We start from the raw sequence: 20,446 nt of genomic DNA, 5'->3' as shown, positions 1-20,446 counted from the left end.
GTCCAATCTTGTTCCACATTTGACGACAGCAAAACATTTCTTTATTGCATATGCATATGCTAACATCTTATCCTATTTTGTTCAGACACTGGATGAGTCTTTTCTTTTTGTAGAGACAGAGTCTCACTTTATGGCCCTCGGTAGAGTGCCATGGCATCACACAGCTCACAGCAATCTCCAACTCCTGGGCTTAAGCGATTCTCTTGCCTCAGCCTCCCGAGTAGCTGGGACTACAGGCGCCCGCCACAACGCCCGGCTATTTTTTGGTTGCAGTTCAGCTGGGGCCGGGTTTGAACCCGCCACCCTTGGTATATGGGGCCGGCGCCTTACCGACTGAGCCACAGGCGCTGCCCTGGATGAGTCTTTTAAATGGACTAAATGCTACTATAGCATTTTATTTCTATTTCAAAAACAAGAACTCGTTTAAGCTTTTTCCCCCTTTTCTATTGGAAATGAGGCTTTCCAATAGAACAGAAACAAGTATAAATACATTTCCTGCATTCAAAGTGGTGTTACCACTATTTTTAACTTACTGAATATTTCTTTTAAATTCTCCAATTTAAATTCTATCTAATTTCACTTCTATGATTAGGGTCTTTTATAATCAGAGCTTTGAGGCTCTTTCCTTCCCTTCTTTCCAAACTCTTAAGACCAAGTGCTATGGTTCACACATGTAACTCCAGCATTTTGGGAGGCCAAGGCAGAAGAAGCACTTGAAGCCAGGAGTTCAAGACCAGCCTGGGGAACACAAAATCCTATCTCTACAAAAATGAAGAAATTATGTAGGCACTGTGGCACACACCTATAGTTCCAGCTACCTGGGAGGCTGGAATGGGAAGATCGCTTGAACCTAGGACTTTGAAGCTGCAATAAATCTTTTTAAAAGTCTGCATTTTTTTTTTTGTTTTATACTTATATTTTAAAATTCAGTAAGATGTAGGATTGAAAGTATGGGGGGGTGCATAAATGGCCAAGTTCATCACTATGTGAAGTCTCCCATGACCCAAAGGATTCTTCTGTAGGATGTATTTGTAGTAAAACACTTAAGAGTTAAGTGTCTAAGAGTCAAGCAACAGACTTGAATGTAACTTAGGAGAAAGTAGGCATTCCTAGAGAACCTTTTTTAAAAGCATCATAAAATCACTATGTTTTGTGCTGATATGTTCTAACTCGGGCTCTAGCACAAGTCCAACACACCCAGAAAAAAGATGACCAAGGGTCTCAACACAAAAAGAAGTGGTCCGTGCAATGGCCTTTTGGTTACCCATCAAGGTAACCCACCCAGGTATCACCTCTCCACGCCACTCCAGCATTCCTCAGGGACTAGGGCAGACCCTTCTCCTCCAATAACACAAAAGACCCACCACTAGTCTACTCCTCCAACTCCTGGTAGAAATGGGGTAACAGAATACGAAAAGGTAAGTGCTGCTGTAAGTGATATCTGAAGATTAAGTATTATTTCTGATCAATACTAGTGTCATATGGTTTATCAACAGGTTTTTTTGTGTTTTTACACAGAGTTAATTAGTATTTTCTGATACAAATCATTTGGTTTTTATTAATCTCATGCTAAAATGGTTACCTACAGTCATCTTTATTAGGGACGGGAATAACTTTTTTTTTTTTTTTGTAGAGACAGAGTCTCACTGTACCGCCCTCGGTAGAGTGCATCACACAGCTCACAGCAACCTCTAACTCTTGGGCTTCCGTGATTGTCCTGCCTCAGCCTCCCGAGCAGCTGGGACTACAGGCGCCCTCCACAACGCCCGGCTATTTTTTGGATGCAGTTTGGCCGGGGCTGGGTTTGAACCCGCCACCCTCGGCATATGGGGCCGGCACCCTACTCACTGAGCCACAGGCGCCGCCCGAGAATAACTTTTAAAAAGCAAAATTATAGTGTCGATACTACAGTATATAATAAAACTAATTTAGAACTTTATTCTCTATTAAATGATTCTCCAATAAAAGGATTAGTTCTCAAAGGATTTTTTTTTTTTTTTTTTTTTTTTTTCAGTTTTTGGCCAGGCTGAGTTTGAACCTGCCACCTCTGGCATATGCGGCCAGCACCCTACCCCTTTGAGCCACAGGAGTCGCCCTAGTTCTCAAAGGATTTTAAATCTAGAAACTGATACTAAAATTTAGGGGCAGAGAAGAGAGACAAAATAAGCACAGGGTTATGAAGCTCATGAGCCCTGAGTTCTAGTCCAAATTTGCCACTAGCTGTAGAAGTTTTCCATGTGACTAAACCTTTTTATTTTAAGACAAAGCCAAGATCTACATTTTAAAACTGAGATTTACTTCACAGTCCAAATCCCAGAAGGACAACTAAGTCATCAGTGGCAGTCACTATGAAAGCAGGAGAAACAATCACTGAAGATATAACAAAGCAGGGAGAGGCCAGATTATAAAAGAGCACATGAGGTATGGAAACCTATGCACATAAGGTACACCCATGTATAAACACAGAGTGTGGAAATGACAATGTTCATGAAAACCACCCAAGTTAACAAAAAAAACTAAATTATATGGTTAAGTTAATAAGGAAAAAGAACATTTTAAAAGGATTAAACAGTCTGCTTTGGCATTTCCAAAGAGGCAACTTCAATTATCAAGACAATACATTTTTACTGAACTCAGTCTCTGTTTCTATTCCAAAAGTTCCATTAGGTCAATAAAACAGAGCTTCTCAGTATGTGGAAGGAGTGAAAAGGGGGCATATGCAAGTAGGTGAGTGTGTCCACTGACACACACATTATTTCCCTTACGTCTTACTAAAAATGTGTTTAAATACACGCCAGGAAAAATTAGCCAACTTAATAAACCTGAAAATCCCTTATCTTCTAACTGGAATCATGCTGATTCTGCACAGAGTTAATACAAAATACTCCATTTCCTTTTTAATTTGGTGATATCTGAGCAAGAGGTAGGCATCAGCTTGTACAAGCTCAACAGTGACTATGTGGAGAAGAAGAAATGAAATGACTAATAAGACAGGTATTATAAATCGGTGAGAGGAACAGTAGTGACAAGTAGGCATTCAGAAATACTCTTTTTTTTCTTTGAGACAGTTTACTATGCCGCCCTCAGTAGAGTGCTGTAGCGTCACAGCTCATGGCAACCTCAAACTCTTAGGCTTAAGCAATGCTCTTGCTTCAGCCTCTCACATAGCTGGGACTACAGGCGCCTGCCAAAACACCCAACTATTTTTCTGTTGTAATTGTCATTGTCTAGCAGGCCCAAGCCAGGTTCGAACCCACCAGCCAACCTCGGTATATGTGGCCAGCGCCCTAACTGCTGAGCCAAGTCTTAAATGAATGGACAGAGTATTAAAACGCATTTTCATGCATTCTTTTAAGGTTCTATATTGCTACAGCTACTTCATCCCTAGCATTTACTGGGATTGTTTCATCACCTTGGGGCATTATAAACCTTTCTCTCTCTGATATGCCTGAACACCCTTTGATAAAACATTAGGATTAGAAAAAAAAAAAAAAGAGGATTGAAAAAAGAGAGGGAAAAGTCTGCTTGTGATAGTCTGGGCTCTCCCATACATGATCCCTCCCTTTTAATGTTAAGACCTACCTAGTGTCTACTCTCCTTCCTATCACTAAAGGTACATTTAACATGGGCCTACTGGGCAGTGCCTGTGCTCAGTGGGTAGGGCACTGGCCCCATATACCGAGTGTGGTGCGTTTGAACCCAGCCACGGCCAAACTGGAACAAAAAATAGCCGGGCATTGTGGTGGGCGCCTGTAGTCCCAGCTACTCAGGAGGCTTGAGGCAAGAGAATCATCACCTAAGCCCAGGAGTTGGAAGTTGCTGTGAGCTGTGATGCTACAGCACTCTACTGAGGATGATAAAGTGAGAGTCTGTCTCTAAAAAAAGGAAAAAAGGTAAAAAAATGGGCCCACTATAATAAAATGTAAACATAACTTGAATATGTCAGAATTTTTTTTCCTATTGTTCACACTTCCATACGAAACCAAAGAACATGAAGATTCAAAGAAAAAAAAACAGAAACTTCTGCTTTGTGTCTTTGATACATGCCACAAGAAAAAAAAACAGAAACTTCTGCTTTGTGTCTTTGATACATGCCACGTCTTCCTATTTAAAAAAAAAAAAATCAACTTCCTTCGCAATGATTTAAAAAGTGTCAAGTGATTCCTAAAAACTACCAATACAAACCTGCAGGAGAACTGGGGAGTAGAGAATGATACAAACACAGTATCAAGTACAAAAATAATTATGAGGTGATTACCAGAGAGCAAAACTCAAATTTATGCACAGGAAAATATTTTCCTCTTTTATTCTAAGCTCCATGGTCGTCACTCCTCATGGAAACTGCAGTGTAGAGGGTAAGACAGACATTAAACAAGCAAGCAAGCAAAGAAAACGCACATAGATATACATACATCATAATACATATAAAATCACATAAACAGAGGGAAGTAAACAGGTCCAGAAAGGTAAGAAAAGGCTACTGTGAGAGAAGGAATGCTTGAACTAGGAGGCCTGAAAAAGTCACCTGGTATAAACATTTCAAAGCAGAGAACAGCATGTGCACCAAGGTGTGATGCCAAGAGGGAGTTTAGTTTGGTGGAGAAAGTGAAAGGCCAGTGAAGTGTAGTTTAAATTTCATCACAATACTAACCTCAATTTCACGAAGTTTGGCTCGTTTTTCCTCACTCATTTCAGAGTACTTAGAGAACTTGGACTCAGTCATTTCTTCTTTGATTGGATTAGAGTACAGATGATGTTCTTCAGATTTAGAACTTTGAGTATCTTCTTCATCTTCACTTTCTTCTTCTTGACTTTAGAAATAAGCAGAATACATTGTATGGCAAGGCAGCAAAAAAAAAAGTGTTACGCTTTACAGTCTAGGTATTTTATTTTTCAGTGTTAGAGCTTAAGTAATGTTAGCAAAACATATGAGGACAATTCAACCTGATCATAATTTCTGCAAAATATTTCAACAATAATATTTTATAGATAATTTTATAACTATACTCTACAAACTGCTGACATGGGCATTTCCCTAACAAGCTAAATGCCCATATATTGAATCTACACAAATGCCCATACTGTGCTAGCTAGGACACAAAGGGACTTTCCTATTGTTCACACTTCCATACAAAAACAATAAAATAACGTGAAGATTCAAAGAAAAAAAAACAAACAGAAACTTCTGCTTTGTGTCTTTGATACATGCCACGTCTTCCTATTTTAAAAAAAAAAAAATCAACTTCCTTCGCAATGATTTAAAAGTGTCAAGTGCTTCCTAAAAACTACCAATACAAACCTGCAGGAGAATTGGGGAGTAGAGATTGATACAAACACAGTGTCAAGTACAAAAATAATTATGAGGTGATTACCAGTAGAGAGTAAAACTCAAATTTATGCACAGGAAAATATTTTCCTCTTTTATTCTAAGCTCTGAAGTATTACATTTAAATAACAGAATGATTATAATGTAATATTTTTCTTAGTAATGAATAATCAAAAGTAAAGGAGCATAACTTTCCCTCACATTAAACTCACATTTTAGAAATCACTTTTTATAGAACCCAAAACAACATTAGATGACAAAGATTCTAAACAAATGCATTTGATTAGTTAACTATGAAGTGAGAACATATAGCTTAGCATAACAAACTCAAAAGCTAAGAGAAACCAAAGCATCAAAACCAGAAACCAAAAGCTCTTTATTCACTGGAAAACCAATGGAGAACTAAAAACGATCCTCTCACAAGCTTTGTAAAAGTGAAGTTTTCCGCTTCACTATTATTTCAACCATACCTCTTAATGAAAATGAGAGTATTTACGAAAAAGAAACTGAGAATATTTGAAACTCAGATTCTTACTTTTGATTTTCCTCTTCTTCTGATTCTTCATGCTGGTCAAATAACTCCCATTTAGAAGTTGTTACAGCTGAATGGAAGGAAAAAGAGGATGTAATTCCATAAGGTAAATTAACATTTTTACAGAAACACAGTAGAAGCCAAGCTTTAGAATTGAAAAGTTTATATTACAGAAGTTTTTATCTATGTTTATCTATTCCTTGAATAGCCATTCATATGTGCTAAATCCTTCTTTTTCCTCACACCTATATTATTAATTTTATTCAAATTCATAAAGTGACAAATAATGTTATCCTTACTCCTGCGTTGGATGGTTAAGATTTATTTTATTAGAACCTACAAATATTAACACCAAGGACACAGGTCCAAGTAAGTTTGAAAGGCAGACCTAAACTGCATCTAATAAGCCTAGCATGATGGGAGGGTCAAAGCTTAGTTTCTCTGAAACTGACCTCTAAGTAGATTTCTAAGTAGGTACAGAGGTCCCATCTACATTTTCTACTAAAATGCTTTAACCCAAAAAGTTTTCAGTGATTTCTCTGATTACTCTCAAAGCTTCCAAACTGAAGGACCTAAGAAAACTATAACAGCAACACCAACCACAATAAAAACTAACTTTAGACACAAAATATGATAACAGTGGGTATTAATGTTGTAATGTATTAACAAAAGGAAAACACACATACACACAAACCTATCAATGATTAATTTACAAATACTTAATTTTTTAAGGCTCAACAGTTCTTGTGCTTTTACTTACCCTGTGCTTCCAATTCAGATTCATCTACAGCTTCCCATTTTGATGGGGCTACTTTAAATATAGGCTCATTCTTCTTCGAGTCTTCGGTTGCATCCACTATTGGGGGAAAAGGAGCCATTAACCCTAACTACTAGGAGATAACCCAAATTACTGGATTCATGAGTATTCACTGTATTATTAAAAAAGCAAAGCAAAATAAAGCTACACATTGACAAATAATGACAGTATTAAGAACAAGGATTATAATGTGACCAGAAAAAAAAAGCCCTTTTCTTGGCCAAAACATATTACTGGGTGTTTAAATTTTTTAAAGTCAGAAACAAAATAAAAAGTTAATAACTTGATATCTTAATGAAAAAGTATAACCTTTTTCTTTATATGGAAATTAAAGCATTTTGGTAATCAAACTTATTACCAAGATTTAATCAGTTTGAAATTTGAAATACAAACTTACAAGGCACACCATCAAGATCATCATCAAGACTTTTTATAGGGACTCCATCGAGATCATCGATGGGAGTAGCATCAATAGGAATGCCATCCACATCTTCCAGAGGTGCACCATCAAGCTCTTCCTCAATAGGGGCACCATCAAGGTCATCAGGTACATCCTATGGAAATGTGTACTGTTGTAACATTTTCCTGTTTCCTAAACCCATATTGCCATTAGATTAATATGCGATCCAGCACAAGCCCACTTAGCTGGATATCCACATCCCAGGTACAACGTAAGGACATAGTTAAGAATGTACTTTTATAATTAACTCTGCCTAAGAAGCAGTTATTTACCCATTTATCTGGTATTCCCCAACTGCTTCTTAGTGCCAGGTACCACATGATGTAATGATGAGCAAAAACAGATTTGGTTCCCCTGTCACAATGCCTGGTAAAGGTTGTTATTGTTGTTTGGGGGTGGGGGTGTCGGGAAATCAGATAATCACAACAATATACATACAACTGCAGCTATAATTAACTGTTGCAACAAAGAGATATACTATTAAAATGTATAATAACTCTTACTTAAAGAGGTCAGAGAAGGCTCTCTGAAGTTACTCTTATGCTAAGATCTGAATTATCTCAGGGAAAAGGAAGTTCCAGAAAGAACATGTATAAAGGCCAACATTAGGTAGAAACATACATTTGAGAAATTGTAACAAGGACCATGTGGGTTAGAGCAGTTATGCCAATTAGGATGACCATGTAGGAGTGTAAGGGAAAATATGATAGCCTGATTATGGTGGTGGAAATGAAAATGAAGGATTCAATAATTACCTAGCATGTCAAAAGTAACAGAATGGTAATAAAACAGCACCCGCTACCACAGAGCTCCAACTTTTCATCTATTGATAAAGCTACCTTTAATAAAATGAAATCATGCTATACACAGCGCCATTACTTGTTTCTACTAATGTACCATAAATCTTCTCAAATAAAAAAACACCCACCAATTTTCATTGAGGACACAACACAGAGAATCCCTGTTACATGTAATTTTGTCTCCTGGGCTCTAACAATAAAAATCCACTAATTCATGGTACACAGAAGATATTTTTCACAAAGAAATATTACTCCAATATGCAGCACATCACACCTTTACAGCACCCTCTGCCCCCAAAACAAATTAAAAAATAATCACACAAACACACTGAGTGCCTACCTCTGTTTCCTTTTCTTCAATAATATTTACAAGTCCTAAGAAAATATTCTGTAGTTTGATCAAAAATGGTTCTGGATAAATTGCCCAATCTTCCCATGCTCTGAAGCAGGTCATTACCCGTTGCTAGATAAATAGGAAACAGAAAATGAATTATTATTTTGGGCTATAAATCTCAAACTTCAATACATGAGAATGACCATCAACATTTACTAAATTTTTGGTTGAAGTGACAGTCTTTAAAAAGTTTAAAGAGAATATGTATTACTATTTTTTAATTTTTTTATTACTTTTTTTAAAAATCAATTGTCATCTTCCAATTAAAAAGGAAAAAACAAAGTAGGCTCAAAAGAGTAGGGCACCAGCCCCATGTACCAGAGGTGGCAGGTTCAAACCCAGCCCCAGCCAAAAACTGCAAAAAAAAGAAAAAAGAAAAAAAAGTAATAACCTTGAAAATAAACAGTTTAAAAAAACTAACTTTTTTCTTTACCATCTAAGATCAACTCCCACACTGTTAGTATTATAGTTGAGCCATGTTCTGGGAAATCACCCATTGAAACTTACGAAAACTGAAAATCAAAGTAACTAAGTTATCAACTGAATCCTTTATGGACCAATGAAGTATTTCATAATTCTGGCTAACATTTTTCTCTGTTCTTAAATATTTCCATAAGTGCTAACTTATTGTCAAATTCAAGGTCAAAAACTTTTAAAAATGGGAGTTGTCTGAATCCCCCAAATGGTGGTGTCACTGGGCATTTTTTTTGAAACAGCGTCTCACTTTATCGCCCTCGGTAGAGTGCCGTAGCATCACAGCTCACAGCAACCTCCAACTCCTGGGATTAGACGATTCTCTTGCCTCAGCCTCCTGAGTAGCTGGGACTACAGGCGGCTGCCACAACGCCCAGCTTTTTTTTTTTTTTTTTTTTGGTTGCAGTTTGGCCAGGGCTGGGTTCGAACCCTCCACCCTCCGTATATGGGGCCGGCACCCTATCCACTGAGCCACGGGCGCCGCCTGGGTCACTGGGCATTTTCTTAAGCTAGAAAGTTTTATCATCTCACTTATAAGTAGGAGCTAAGCTATGACTATACATGGTCAAATTGGTATAATAGACGTTGGAGACTCACAAGAAAGGAAGGTGGGGAGAAATGAAAAATTGCATCCTGGGTACAAAATACACTAATTGGGGTTATGAGCACATCAAGACTTTTTAACCTAGACTCTACCACTACACAGTGGATGCACCTAATAAAACTCAATCTGTACTCCCTAAATCTATTAAAATTCTTTTTAAAACATTTTAAACATGTTTCTCAAAAAAATAAATTCTCATTCAATTCTAAGGTTCTCGTTTATTTTTATAAGGGACAGCATCTTGCTCTGGTGCTCTGCAACCCAAGCTGGAATACAGTGGCACAATCCAAGTTCACTGAAGCCTGGAAATCCTAGGCTCAAGGAACTCTGGGGTTCAAGCAATCCTCCCACCTCAGTCTCCCAAGTAAATGGGATTACAGGAGCATGCCACCATGCCCACCTAAGTTTTTAACTTTTTGCAGAGATAGGGACTCACTATATTGCCCAGGCTGGTCTGACACTCCTGGTATCAAGCAATCCTCCTACCTAAGCCTCTCACGCTGCGGCCACACAGGCATGAGCCACTGTACCCAGCCTGTTAGGCTTTTCTTAACATTGGTCTATAACGCTGGAGGTTATAAAAATGTAATAACTGAATATACTTTCTAAACATGGCTAATTAAAATGTATGTTTCTTACTCTAGCCAAATATAATAATACCATTACAAAACAAGTGATTTTCCGAATACATTTTGTGGAAAACAAAAAAAACTATAAATTTTTTTTTCTTTTTTCAGACTGGGTCTTGCTCTGTTACTCAGGCTAAAGTACAAGAAAGTATCTTAGTTCATTGCTACTTCAAACTCCTAGGCTCAAGCAATCCTGCCTCAGCCTCCTAAGTACCTAAAATTACACATGTACATCACCATGCACAGCTTAATTTTCTATTTTTCTTTTTTTGGAGGGGTATAGAGGACCTATGTTGCCCAGACTGGTCTCAAACTCCTGGCCTCCCGCCATCCTCCAGCCTTGGCCTCCCAAAGTGCTAAGATGATAGGAAAGAACCACCATAGTTGACCTAAAGTTTGTAACTTTTTTTTTTTTTTTTTGGCAGTTTTTGGCCGGGGATGGTTTTGAACCCACCACCTCTGGCATATGGGGCCGGCGCCCTACCCCTTTGAGCCACAGGCGCCACCCCTGACCTAAAGTTTATAACTAACATTTAAAACTAAAATTAAGCACCTGACAAAATAACACTAGTTAATACATTTTAAAATTCCAGAAATTCTTTGATAATGACAATTAAAATGACAGAATTTTAAAACAGTAATTTCTAAACCATCTAAGTTTTTAATTTATGTCTTATATACTTTTCTAGCCCTCCTAAAGCCGTTCCACCCGTTTCAAGCACTAGGGCAAAAATAGTAAAACAATATACGTACCTTAAAGTTTTCAGATTGCAAATGGCCTTGAATTGTACGATAGGTAGCATTGAGGTCTGAAAATATCTGACATAACTTGGTTTCAAAACTGAAATTCAAATAATATATTCTTTAAAATGGAATTTGTTTCAAAATCTCTATCCCATCCCGTCCAACATGTTAGGCAATGAAAATCCCTCCTAGACTTAAAACACTTATAAATAAACTAATCAATGAGTTATTAAAAAGAACCGGATGTTTAAATTCCAGAACCGTAACTGAATTGCTTTAATTCTTATTCTGAATTTTTCTCCTGCTAATTCCTCACGTGTCTGAAGTATCAGTTCCCCTTATTAGCAAGAAACTTTACATCTAAGATATTTTGCACCATCTAATCCAATTTATTTTATAAAATAGGAAATTTACAAAAGTTAAGTTACTTGTCCAAGTTTAAAACAGACCCCACAACTCTAAATTTCCTTTCAATACCAGTTTCTAGGGAAAAGCTTCCTTGAGACTAATTTATAAAATAAATACACAGAACTCTAGGGAACTGAGGAAGAATTATATATTAATTACAATATAGCAACATAAATTCCTACCACCCTAGGAAACATTAACAATGAACTACAGTAAGTACAATAATCATGGGAGAATACAGATACTATAAATAGTTACCATTGTATCTATGTCTCTTATATTATGTTTGCCACTATAAGCATTGTTTTCAGTTTACTTATTAATTACATAAGTAGCTAAATATTCAATAAAGTTACTTTTAACTCCAGCTATTTCTTAATGTCAATAATTAAGAAACTAATATGAAATGAATGAAAACTTTCTAAAACATTGATGATTTAGCTTAGAGTGGGTTTTTCTATGAATGTAAGCCAATTGGTTAAAAAATTGTACAAACCATGAAGAAATTCAAATTTCCAAACACTCTTTTCCTTGGTACCTACTGGGGGATTGATACATTGATTCTAGGACGTCCCCGCAGATATCAAAATGTACAGATAAAATCTGCTCAAGTCCCTGACATAAAATAGCAAAATATGTGCATATAAGCTATGTATATCCTCCCTTATGTAAATCATCTCTAGATTACTTATAATATCTAATACAATATAAATGCTATGTAAATAACTATAATACTATATTGTTTAGAAAATGACAAAGGAAAGTTCTAAACATGCTCAGCACACCATTTTTTCCCCAAACATTTTCACTCTGTGGTTGGCTGAATCCACAGATGCAGAACCCAGACACAGAAAGCTGATTTTATTGCTTATTATTAGAGAGTATTAACAAAACAATCCTCTTCTATGAACTCCTTAGCCTTAAAAATTTTATTTTAGGAATATCAGTTTTATCATTATACTCACAATTTTCTATAATATGAAGCATTGGCAACTTTGGCTGAAGAATTGTATAAAACATCAGAAACCAAATATAATCTGGCAATCTGTAATACCAAAAGATAACACCAAGTGAGTTAAAAATAAAAATCAGTAGCCAAGAATACACCTAAAAAAGTTTTGCATTGTCATGTTTTATACTCAGCAGCATAAGGCCAATGCATGGCTGTAATTTAGTAATGATTACTACTAATTAGAAGAGTTAAACGTGGCATGAAGTTCAACATCATCACAACCATGACTTTGGCAGAGATAAAATTTAACTCATTTACATTTCAACTTGTTGATAACTTATATGTCAATGAACATAAGCTCCCCATGAAGAAGTGACATGAAACTACATGGGAAAGATTTAATCAGACAAGTTCTTCCTGCAAAAAGAAAACAAAATCCAGTCCAAAAAAGAGTCAGGTATTACCACCCCTTTTCTAAATTAAACGTTCATAAAGAGAAATCATTCCCATACCTTTTTAGGAAGGGGTGTCTTTAAGATGGACAATGATTCAGTAATGCAATCCACTATTTCTTCAGCAGCTTCAGCATTATTAAGACAGAAAACCATGGCATCTCCAATATCATTTTTCCTCGGAGTTAATCCCCGCAAGATTTCTTCTAATTTATCCCTCTGTCTGAATATAAATTTTTAAACTTGTATTAGATACAAATTCCAAATGCCACTGTAGACTTTGCTCATAAACTAATGTCTTTAAAACCTAAGTAATTCTAAGGACTGACACGTATTAAATATGACTTGTGTTAAATTCCTCATATTTGTTACAATTTTTTAAAGAATTTATAGAAGATTCTCCTGGACCTAAGAATTCCAGTGATTTTTTTTCAACTTACAAATTAAGTAAATTTTAAATTATGAGCATGTTTTCAAGAGTCTTTAAGACTGCCTATTATCCTATTATAATGAATAACAACCTTCATGTGCTTTACTCCCCTTTTCTTTGAAGGAAGTCTACTACTTTAACACTTCTGTACAGGATCACAACAGACTGACTTTCTCTGTAAACATAAAATTGTAAATATTTTAGGCTTTGTAAGCTATACAATTTCAGTCAGTTCTTCTGCTCCCATAGCACCAAACCAGCCACAGAGAACATGAAAGGAGTGAGAGTGGTTGTGTTCCAATAAAACTTTACCAAAGAAGGCAGTCAGTTAGACTGTAGGCTCAGTGTGTGGGTCCCTGGGCTGAAGTAATTGATGACTAGGTACACTGAGAACGAACAGTAATATTGAAAGTACTTTTTTCTGAGCAGTTCTCAACAGTAGGTTTAAAATATTCATAAACCATGCTATAAACAGACATACGCTGTCATGTAGGCTTTGAGAGCACAGGTATCATACTTCTTAAGGGCCCTAAGATTTTCAGGATAGTAAAAGTCACCAGTTACATTAACCCCTATCAAGAGAGTCAGCCTGTCCTTTGAAGCTTTGAAGCAAGGCATTAACTTAACTTCTCTGCCTCTGAAGTCCTAGATGGCATCTTCCAATAGAAGGCTGTTTCATCCACATTAAATACCTGTTCAGTGTACCTATACTTGCACTGTACTGGTGGTAAGTGAACACTAAATCATATGCTGCCAAAGTAGCCATTGCACGGATCACTACAAAGCTCTACACCAGGCATCCTCAAACGTTTTAAACAAGGGGCCAATTCACTGTCCCTCAGACCGGTGGAGGGCCGGACTATAGTTTAAAAAAAAAAAAACTATGAACAAATTGCTATGCACACTGCACATATCTTATTTTGAAGTAAAAAACCAAAACAGGAACAAATACAATCACACCGCCTTATGTGGCCTGCGGGCCACAGTTTGAGGACCCCTGCAACAGAGGATTTTGCGCAGTCAACATTTGATCCCACTAACCATACAATTTTTCTTCTTTATGCTGCATTCAGAGAATTCTAAGGGTCCCCAAATAACTTGTAAAATTCTGAAGTATTCCATCACTAAAGAAAGAAGTCAACCATATTTAAGAGATCATTGCTAATTTTATCAGTAGGATAAGTCAAGATCAATAGGATACACACTTATTTTGTTGTGTTCTGTTTTGAGACAGAGTTTCACTATGTTGCCTTCAGTAGAGTGCTATGGCTTCACAGTTCACAACTACCTCAAACTCTTGGGCTTAAGCGATTCTCTTGCCTCAGCATCCCAAGTAGCCCGCCGCAACACCTAGCTATTTTTTTGTTGCAGTTGTCACTGTTGTTTTAGCTGGCCCGGGCCGGGTTCAAACCCACCAGCCTCAGTGTATGTGGCCAGCACCCTACCCATTGAACACAGACACTGCCCAGGATACATACTTCTTATTTGCCAAGATGTTTACAACTGTAAAGCTTATGATACTTTACTATTTTAAACACTCACAAGTAAAAAAAAAAAAACACTTTATTTTAGGATCAACATCTTAGTAGGACCATTAATTAAAGCAACTTTTTTGAAAATATATTAAAAAAACTTACTCTTCCTTAAGTGCTCCCTTTTTACTAGGCTCCTCTACAAAAGCTTCTGTTTCTTGTTCTTCTGACATTCCATGCAGGTATGGATTTAATGGTGGTGGCCTCCAAAAAGATCCATTTTTGAACATACGAAAATCTTCCGTCCGCCACTTAGTTGGAGAATCTCCCTAATAAACATTCAGAAAGTTATTAGAAAGGTCTCATAACTCAGAGTCAAAAATTATTTAAGTAACTGATTCTACTTGCCTGAAGAATAGAATAAAGTTTCCACCTATAGTAAACATGGGCTGGTGTCTGGTTTTCAAATAAGAACCTAAACAAATAAACAAACAGAAAACATTAAATATCATATCCTATGGTAAACAGCTATCTTCAATTAAATATAAATAAATGAGAAATATTTTCTGATTATTTAGTTCCAAATAGAACTGAAAGCAAAGATCCTGGAAGAGAAATCTCACCCATTGCCACCTACTACCTATCTCTTTCCTTGCCCTGTCCTGGACTGCCTTAGTGACTAATGTTAATACTTAGAGAGCATGCAACCTGCTGAGTGTTAGGATCATTTTTACTGAACACTCATGTCAGATACTGTGTCTGGCACTGGAGAGATTTTTCCCAGTGCATAATTTAAAAAGCAGTGATTTTACACTATTTAAAGGGTTTTAAATTAGTGTCTTAGATTCCATGGCAATTTAGAAGATAAGCAATTTCCTTCTATAATTCATTTGACTATAATCTCACTTATGAAAAATTCATTGTAGTTTTCACTGAAAAGCATAATGAAAACTATTTTCTCCTAAAGAATGCTAAAAACAATGCTATTTAACTAAATCAAAATCTGATAGAAAATTAAAGTATATTCAACCCTGGTGATCAATGGGGTGACAGATGTCGCAGCCAAATGGCCCTCACATCCATAACCTAAGTATATTCAACTCTATAATGCCTAAAACGGTCTTCTCATCCCATTGTTCAACTAATCCTATACTTTCAGAACTTTATTCTACATAGTATTTATAATTCCCCCTCAAAAGTAAAAGTAGTTTCAAAATACACACCTGAACACAAATAAAATAGAGTAAATATATACAATGGAATATTAGCCTTTGAAATAAGCCACTCACAAAGGGACAAATATTCTATGCTTATAAGGTACCTAGAGTAATCAAGGGGGGCCAGGGCAATGCGGAAAATTACTGTCTAATTGTACGGTTTCAGTTTTGGAAGATGAAAAAAGTTTCAGACATGGATGGGGTTGATCGATGAATGAAAATGTAAATGTACTTAATGCTACTGAACTGTACAATTAAAATGGTTAAAATGGCAAATTTTATACATATTTTAACACAATTTTTAAAAATGTATACCTGAACATAGGATTGTTGATTTCTCTGTTCATAATCATAGCTTCAAACATTGGCCCTTCACGTACAACAAACTCTATCATTCGATGTATCAGGGCGAGCAAATTCCTACAACAACAACACAGTTAAAGAAAATGGATTCAGACCTACCACTATATAAAACTACACTTGACCTAAGCTACTATAATTGTGCAGAAAAAGATTATTCTGCTAATACCAAATTAATACCAAAAAAGTAACCTGGAGCGTATGTTAACACCTTGTGCATTAAGAGGGAGTGGGCAGTGGGGATAGGGGAGTGGGAAGGAAAGGTGAAGGGAGGGTGGGAAACCACAACACAGCCTCATAGTAATACACTTAATTTTCTAAATGCCATTTAATTTTATTTTCCAAAAGCAAAACATTAAATTATAAATCACAACTAACTGGAAAGCTGTAAATATATAAAATCAGTAACTTAAAGCTTGCATGTCATGACACCCATTTAAAATTTACACACTAACTCAGTTTTAAAAGAAAATATTCCTAAACCAAGCACTTTTGTCGTGGTACTAAAATATTATAACCACAACTATAATTTATTAAAATGCAAAACTATTTAACAAGTTTAAGACCTGATTTAATAAAAAATCCATCCAACTCCTGTGCTTTTCTGACACACATATCAGATGGAGTTTTTATTGAATCTGACCTTTAATGAGGCAACATCCCTTTGGACCACACTTCGAACTAGCTCACAATTCATGACACGAACAATTCTGCCCCTATATTACCAATCAATGAAGACATATATTGTGAAACTCTTAAGTGAATGGAGTCCTACTCCTTTCAAAATGTTCTACAATGGGGGACATGGTGAGATGCCCTTCCCACTTTCTAAGACAGTTTTCCAACATCTTAGCCAAAAATAAGCATATGTGCATAACTTTTTAAAATAATTGTTTTATTGGCTGGACTCATAAAAAGCCTTTATTTTTAGCCTGAAGCTGGGTCCTAAACCATGTGATCCCTTATTAGACTCCAAACACAATTTTAGACATCCATTATAGTGTCAGGCAAAATAGTTCAGCTTATTTATAAGCTGCTTTTGATTTCTCATTTTACCAGTCCCCCAACATACACAGCTGACAAACAATTGGAAAAACAAAAGGATATTGGCTCTTGGTACAAGGCATAAACCAAATTACACCTTTAGCATTCCCAGCTCAAATTACGTTCATATAACTGCTGGAATATAAATAAATATATAGTTATAGATTAAAACAGACTTTGGGGGTCTATAATGCCCTGTTTCAGAGTACATGAGCAGTAAAATAATCTAAGTCATTGTGACTATAATTATTTTCTTACACTTTTCAAACAAAGCCACCTAAGTGGACGCTAAAATTTCTCAATAGTAAAAAAATTAATTTAAGCCTTTAATAAAAGGTCAAAAAACTGTATTACAGTTTAACTCTTTACAAAAGGGAAAATATATATTTAAAACTATTAATTCAATCTCAAATTACTAACCCAAAAACATAACTTAATTTTTGAAAATTACTTTTCTTTCACAAAAGCATTAGTTAAACTCTGCAAAAATGCAGTCCTTGATATCCAAATGAGAATGTATTCTCAGCATCCATATAGTTAAAGGTATTATTTTAAAGGAAGGGAGGTAACATAAAATTATGATTCAGTTCCAAAATTCCCATTACTATGAGCCAAATTAAGGCAAAGGGAAATTGACAAATGCTATACATCATAAACTTGTGGGAATTAAGTCAAAAGCAACTTGACTTCAGTATTTAAGATACAAGAAAAATGGTTTAACAAGTTTATATCCAAAGGATCACTTCGACAGTGAGTTCAGACGTTCCAGCAAAATGTATAGTCAAAATCTTGTTTAGAATTAAGCTGAGCCACATGTAAAGCTACCAGTAGATCTATGCTTTTTGAATGGTACAAAAATACTTCCCTGTTAATGATTTATTAGTGGAGAAAAAAACACACTATAGTTTTAAATAGGCTTGTAACTGATAAAATCTATTTTTAGAAAAACTGAAACTTCAAAAGAACTTTTAAAATGTTTCATATGATTATTTAAAATCAAAATCTGACAATTAGTTGTTACTAACTTGACTTCAAGATTATTAAGGAATTGTTATCACACTTTTCTTAAGATAGTGTGTTTAATTTCTTATTTAAAAAATGGTGATTTTTCTATCGGAACAAAGCAGTGTAGTACAAAAAGATGATATACTTAAAGTGCATTATTTTATTTTAAAATGGTAATTATCTTATTCTGGGCAACAACAACAAAAAAAAATTGTCTCTCAGTTATAATAAAACCACATTTATTGGAGTCGATCGTACCAATGTCTGGTCAAAAACTGTATACTTTCCCAATCCATCCCATGATGTTTTCCTGGTCCCCCGCTGCCGCAGACAGTTCAGCTGGTGTTGCTCACCAAGGCCAATGTCAAAGAGAATTTGGTATTCTTTTGTGTTCATTTATTATTCAACCAGTGTTGTGTTCCTGTGTTTGGGAAAAGGCTTAGCTTGACTGAGCAAGAGCACACCTAAAGCATGAATTCTTCTGTTTTTAACAGTATGTTGAAAAAGAAAAAAAATAAATAAATAAAAAGAAAGAAAAATAAAAAGAATTCCAAATACCTTTGTTATTACGAAAATAAGTGTCCAGTATGTCCAGTGTTCATGAAAATAATAGGAATTTCTTCTTAAAATCAATTGGAAAAAAACAAGCTATGCCTTCAGTAAGGAGAACTCAAACCAAGGTTATATAGTAAATATACATAATACAGGAAACAGGAAAATAACAACAGACTGGGTCAAACTGCAACATGCTCTAAAATTTAAGATACATCTTAAGACAACTATTTTCCCATGACAATAGTCTAAATAAACAGCTCCAAATTAAAGCTAATAAACATATTCTAACTACTCAAGCTACAAAAATTCCCTTTATTGATAACAATAAAAATAAAAATGACGACAGAAAATTGCAAAGTACACTAACGTTAGTTAAATTTCACATATCCCCCCAAAAAGTACTGGGAAGGAACCATTGCTCAGTCAAGATACTACCTTTTCCTCAACACCATTTTTTTTAAATTCAGAAGGGGATATTGTCTATATTTAGATCAGTAATAATAAAGAAAAACATGTACCTTTCTGTTGGGATAACCACTTTGACTATGGCTTGCGACAGAGTCTGTATATGAAGTCACATCAGATAATAAACATAGAATATGTGAGTATTGTTAACAAGTAACAAGCAAAAATATACATATGCATTGAAAACTCTACACATCTAATCACAAGTTTTGCAGGCAATCACTGCATTTGAAGTAATTATATACTTAGCAATTACATAAATGCAAATGGATGTGTTCAGTGAACAATAAATGTTCACTAAATGCAAAGAATCAGAACATTCCTGCCAGAATGTACATCAATGCACTGATAAAGGTACTACACTGAGAATTATCAGATAAAGATTTTAATTTGTGAAATAATTAACTGTTTGCCTCTGACCATACAGTTCGCTACTTTGTTCCCAAGCCTTTAAAACCAGCCCTGTCATTGTAAGTGTAATTAATTCATTACAGAACCAACAAATTTTTGTAACTTGAAATTAAGTTGGTTTTATGTTTAATAAAAAGAAAATACTCACCCTTTGCTTTTACTAGGTTAACCATTTTTTTAAAAAACCATATATTCTCTCAAATATTCTAATACCTCAGACTGTGAGAACTAAATTAGCTAGCGCCATCCAAACAATTTTAACTGTTTAGGAGCTCTTTCTAACTGAAATGTCACTTAACCAAATACAAAGTATCACTTTCTCAAAACAAAGTAAATTTAGATACTGCGCTTAAGCAAACCTGGATACAACAATGGACAAAGGAAGAAAAGAAAAACTTAACAAGTGGTCAAAAAGGAATGGTAGCCACAAATAAAATATGACCTAGTATTTCAATACAGGGTCTTCCATAGGCTAAGGCAGGGAACACATCTACTTATTTCTTTAAGAGTTGTCAAACAGAATTACACACACATTTTCTACAAAATTTTTGAAAAGAAATACTACCATAGATTCAGTATTTACAAATTAGATGCGGCCCTATGTACATTTTTTAAATTACCTTCTCAAAATCCTCCTTGTTTTTAGGTGGTGGTAACATGGGAGCATTGGGGTTTTTTAAGCGTTCTCTAGGCTGCGCATTAAAAGGCAGTCCGGATGGAGGTGGGGGAAGCGTATGTTCCATCATAGAAGGCGGAATGTATATTGGATGTGGAGGAATAGGTACAGCTTTACCCCAACCTAACTTCATTTCAAAAGACATAATCATTTTTCCTACAAGAAAGAAAAGAAAGGTCACTTTGGTAACTTTAGAAAGAAAATATTTCCGGTGATGTG

General features: G+C 35.6%; 1 protein-coding gene across 5 annotated transcripts in view; it reads right to left on the bottom strand.

The window, feature by feature from the left end:
* The window catches only part of U2SURP (U2 snRNP associated SURP domain containing), a 73,200-nt gene that overhangs the window by 28,649 nt on the left and 24,105 nt on the right, over positions 1–20,446 (bottom strand). For 3 of the 5 annotated variants that reach the window (XM_053599202.1, XM_053599200.1, XM_053599201.1), the window contains exons 12-24: positions 20,172–20,383; positions 19,194–19,237; positions 16,027–16,131; positions 14,899–14,969; positions 14,660–14,819; positions 12,653–12,815; positions 12,154–12,233; positions 10,790–10,877; positions 8,276–8,398; positions 7,073–7,229; positions 6,619–6,714; positions 5,862–5,928; positions 4,652–4,811 (exon numbers count right to left, since the gene is read on the bottom strand). In XM_053599202.1, the coding sequence (XP_053455177.1) occupies positions 4,652–4,811; positions 5,862–5,928; positions 6,619–6,714; positions 7,073–7,229; positions 8,276–8,398; positions 10,790–10,877; positions 12,154–12,233; positions 12,653–12,815; positions 14,660–14,819; positions 14,899–14,969; positions 16,027–16,131; positions 19,194–19,237; positions 20,172–20,383 (1,526 nt within the window). Of the gene's footprint in view, positions 1–4,651; positions 4,812–5,861; positions 5,929–6,618; positions 6,715–7,072; positions 7,230–8,275; positions 8,399–10,789; positions 10,878–12,153; positions 12,234–12,652; positions 12,816–14,659; positions 14,820–14,898; positions 14,970–16,026; positions 16,132–18,678; positions 19,174–19,193; positions 19,238–20,171; positions 20,384–20,446 lie in introns of those variants that run through there. The other 2 variants (XM_053599203.1, XM_053599204.1) reach the window with 2 other exon arrangements.

The sequence above is a fragment of the Nycticebus coucang genome, chromosome 8 (genome assembly GCF_027406575.1).
Source record: "Nycticebus coucang isolate mNycCou1 chromosome 8, mNycCou1.pri, whole genome shotgun sequence".
Classification (NCBI taxonomy): domain Eukaryota; kingdom Metazoa; phylum Chordata; class Mammalia; order Primates; family Lorisidae; genus Nycticebus; species Nycticebus coucang.
Note: the sequence above shows the minus strand (reverse complement) of the source record. Positions and strands in the feature narration are given on the sequence as shown.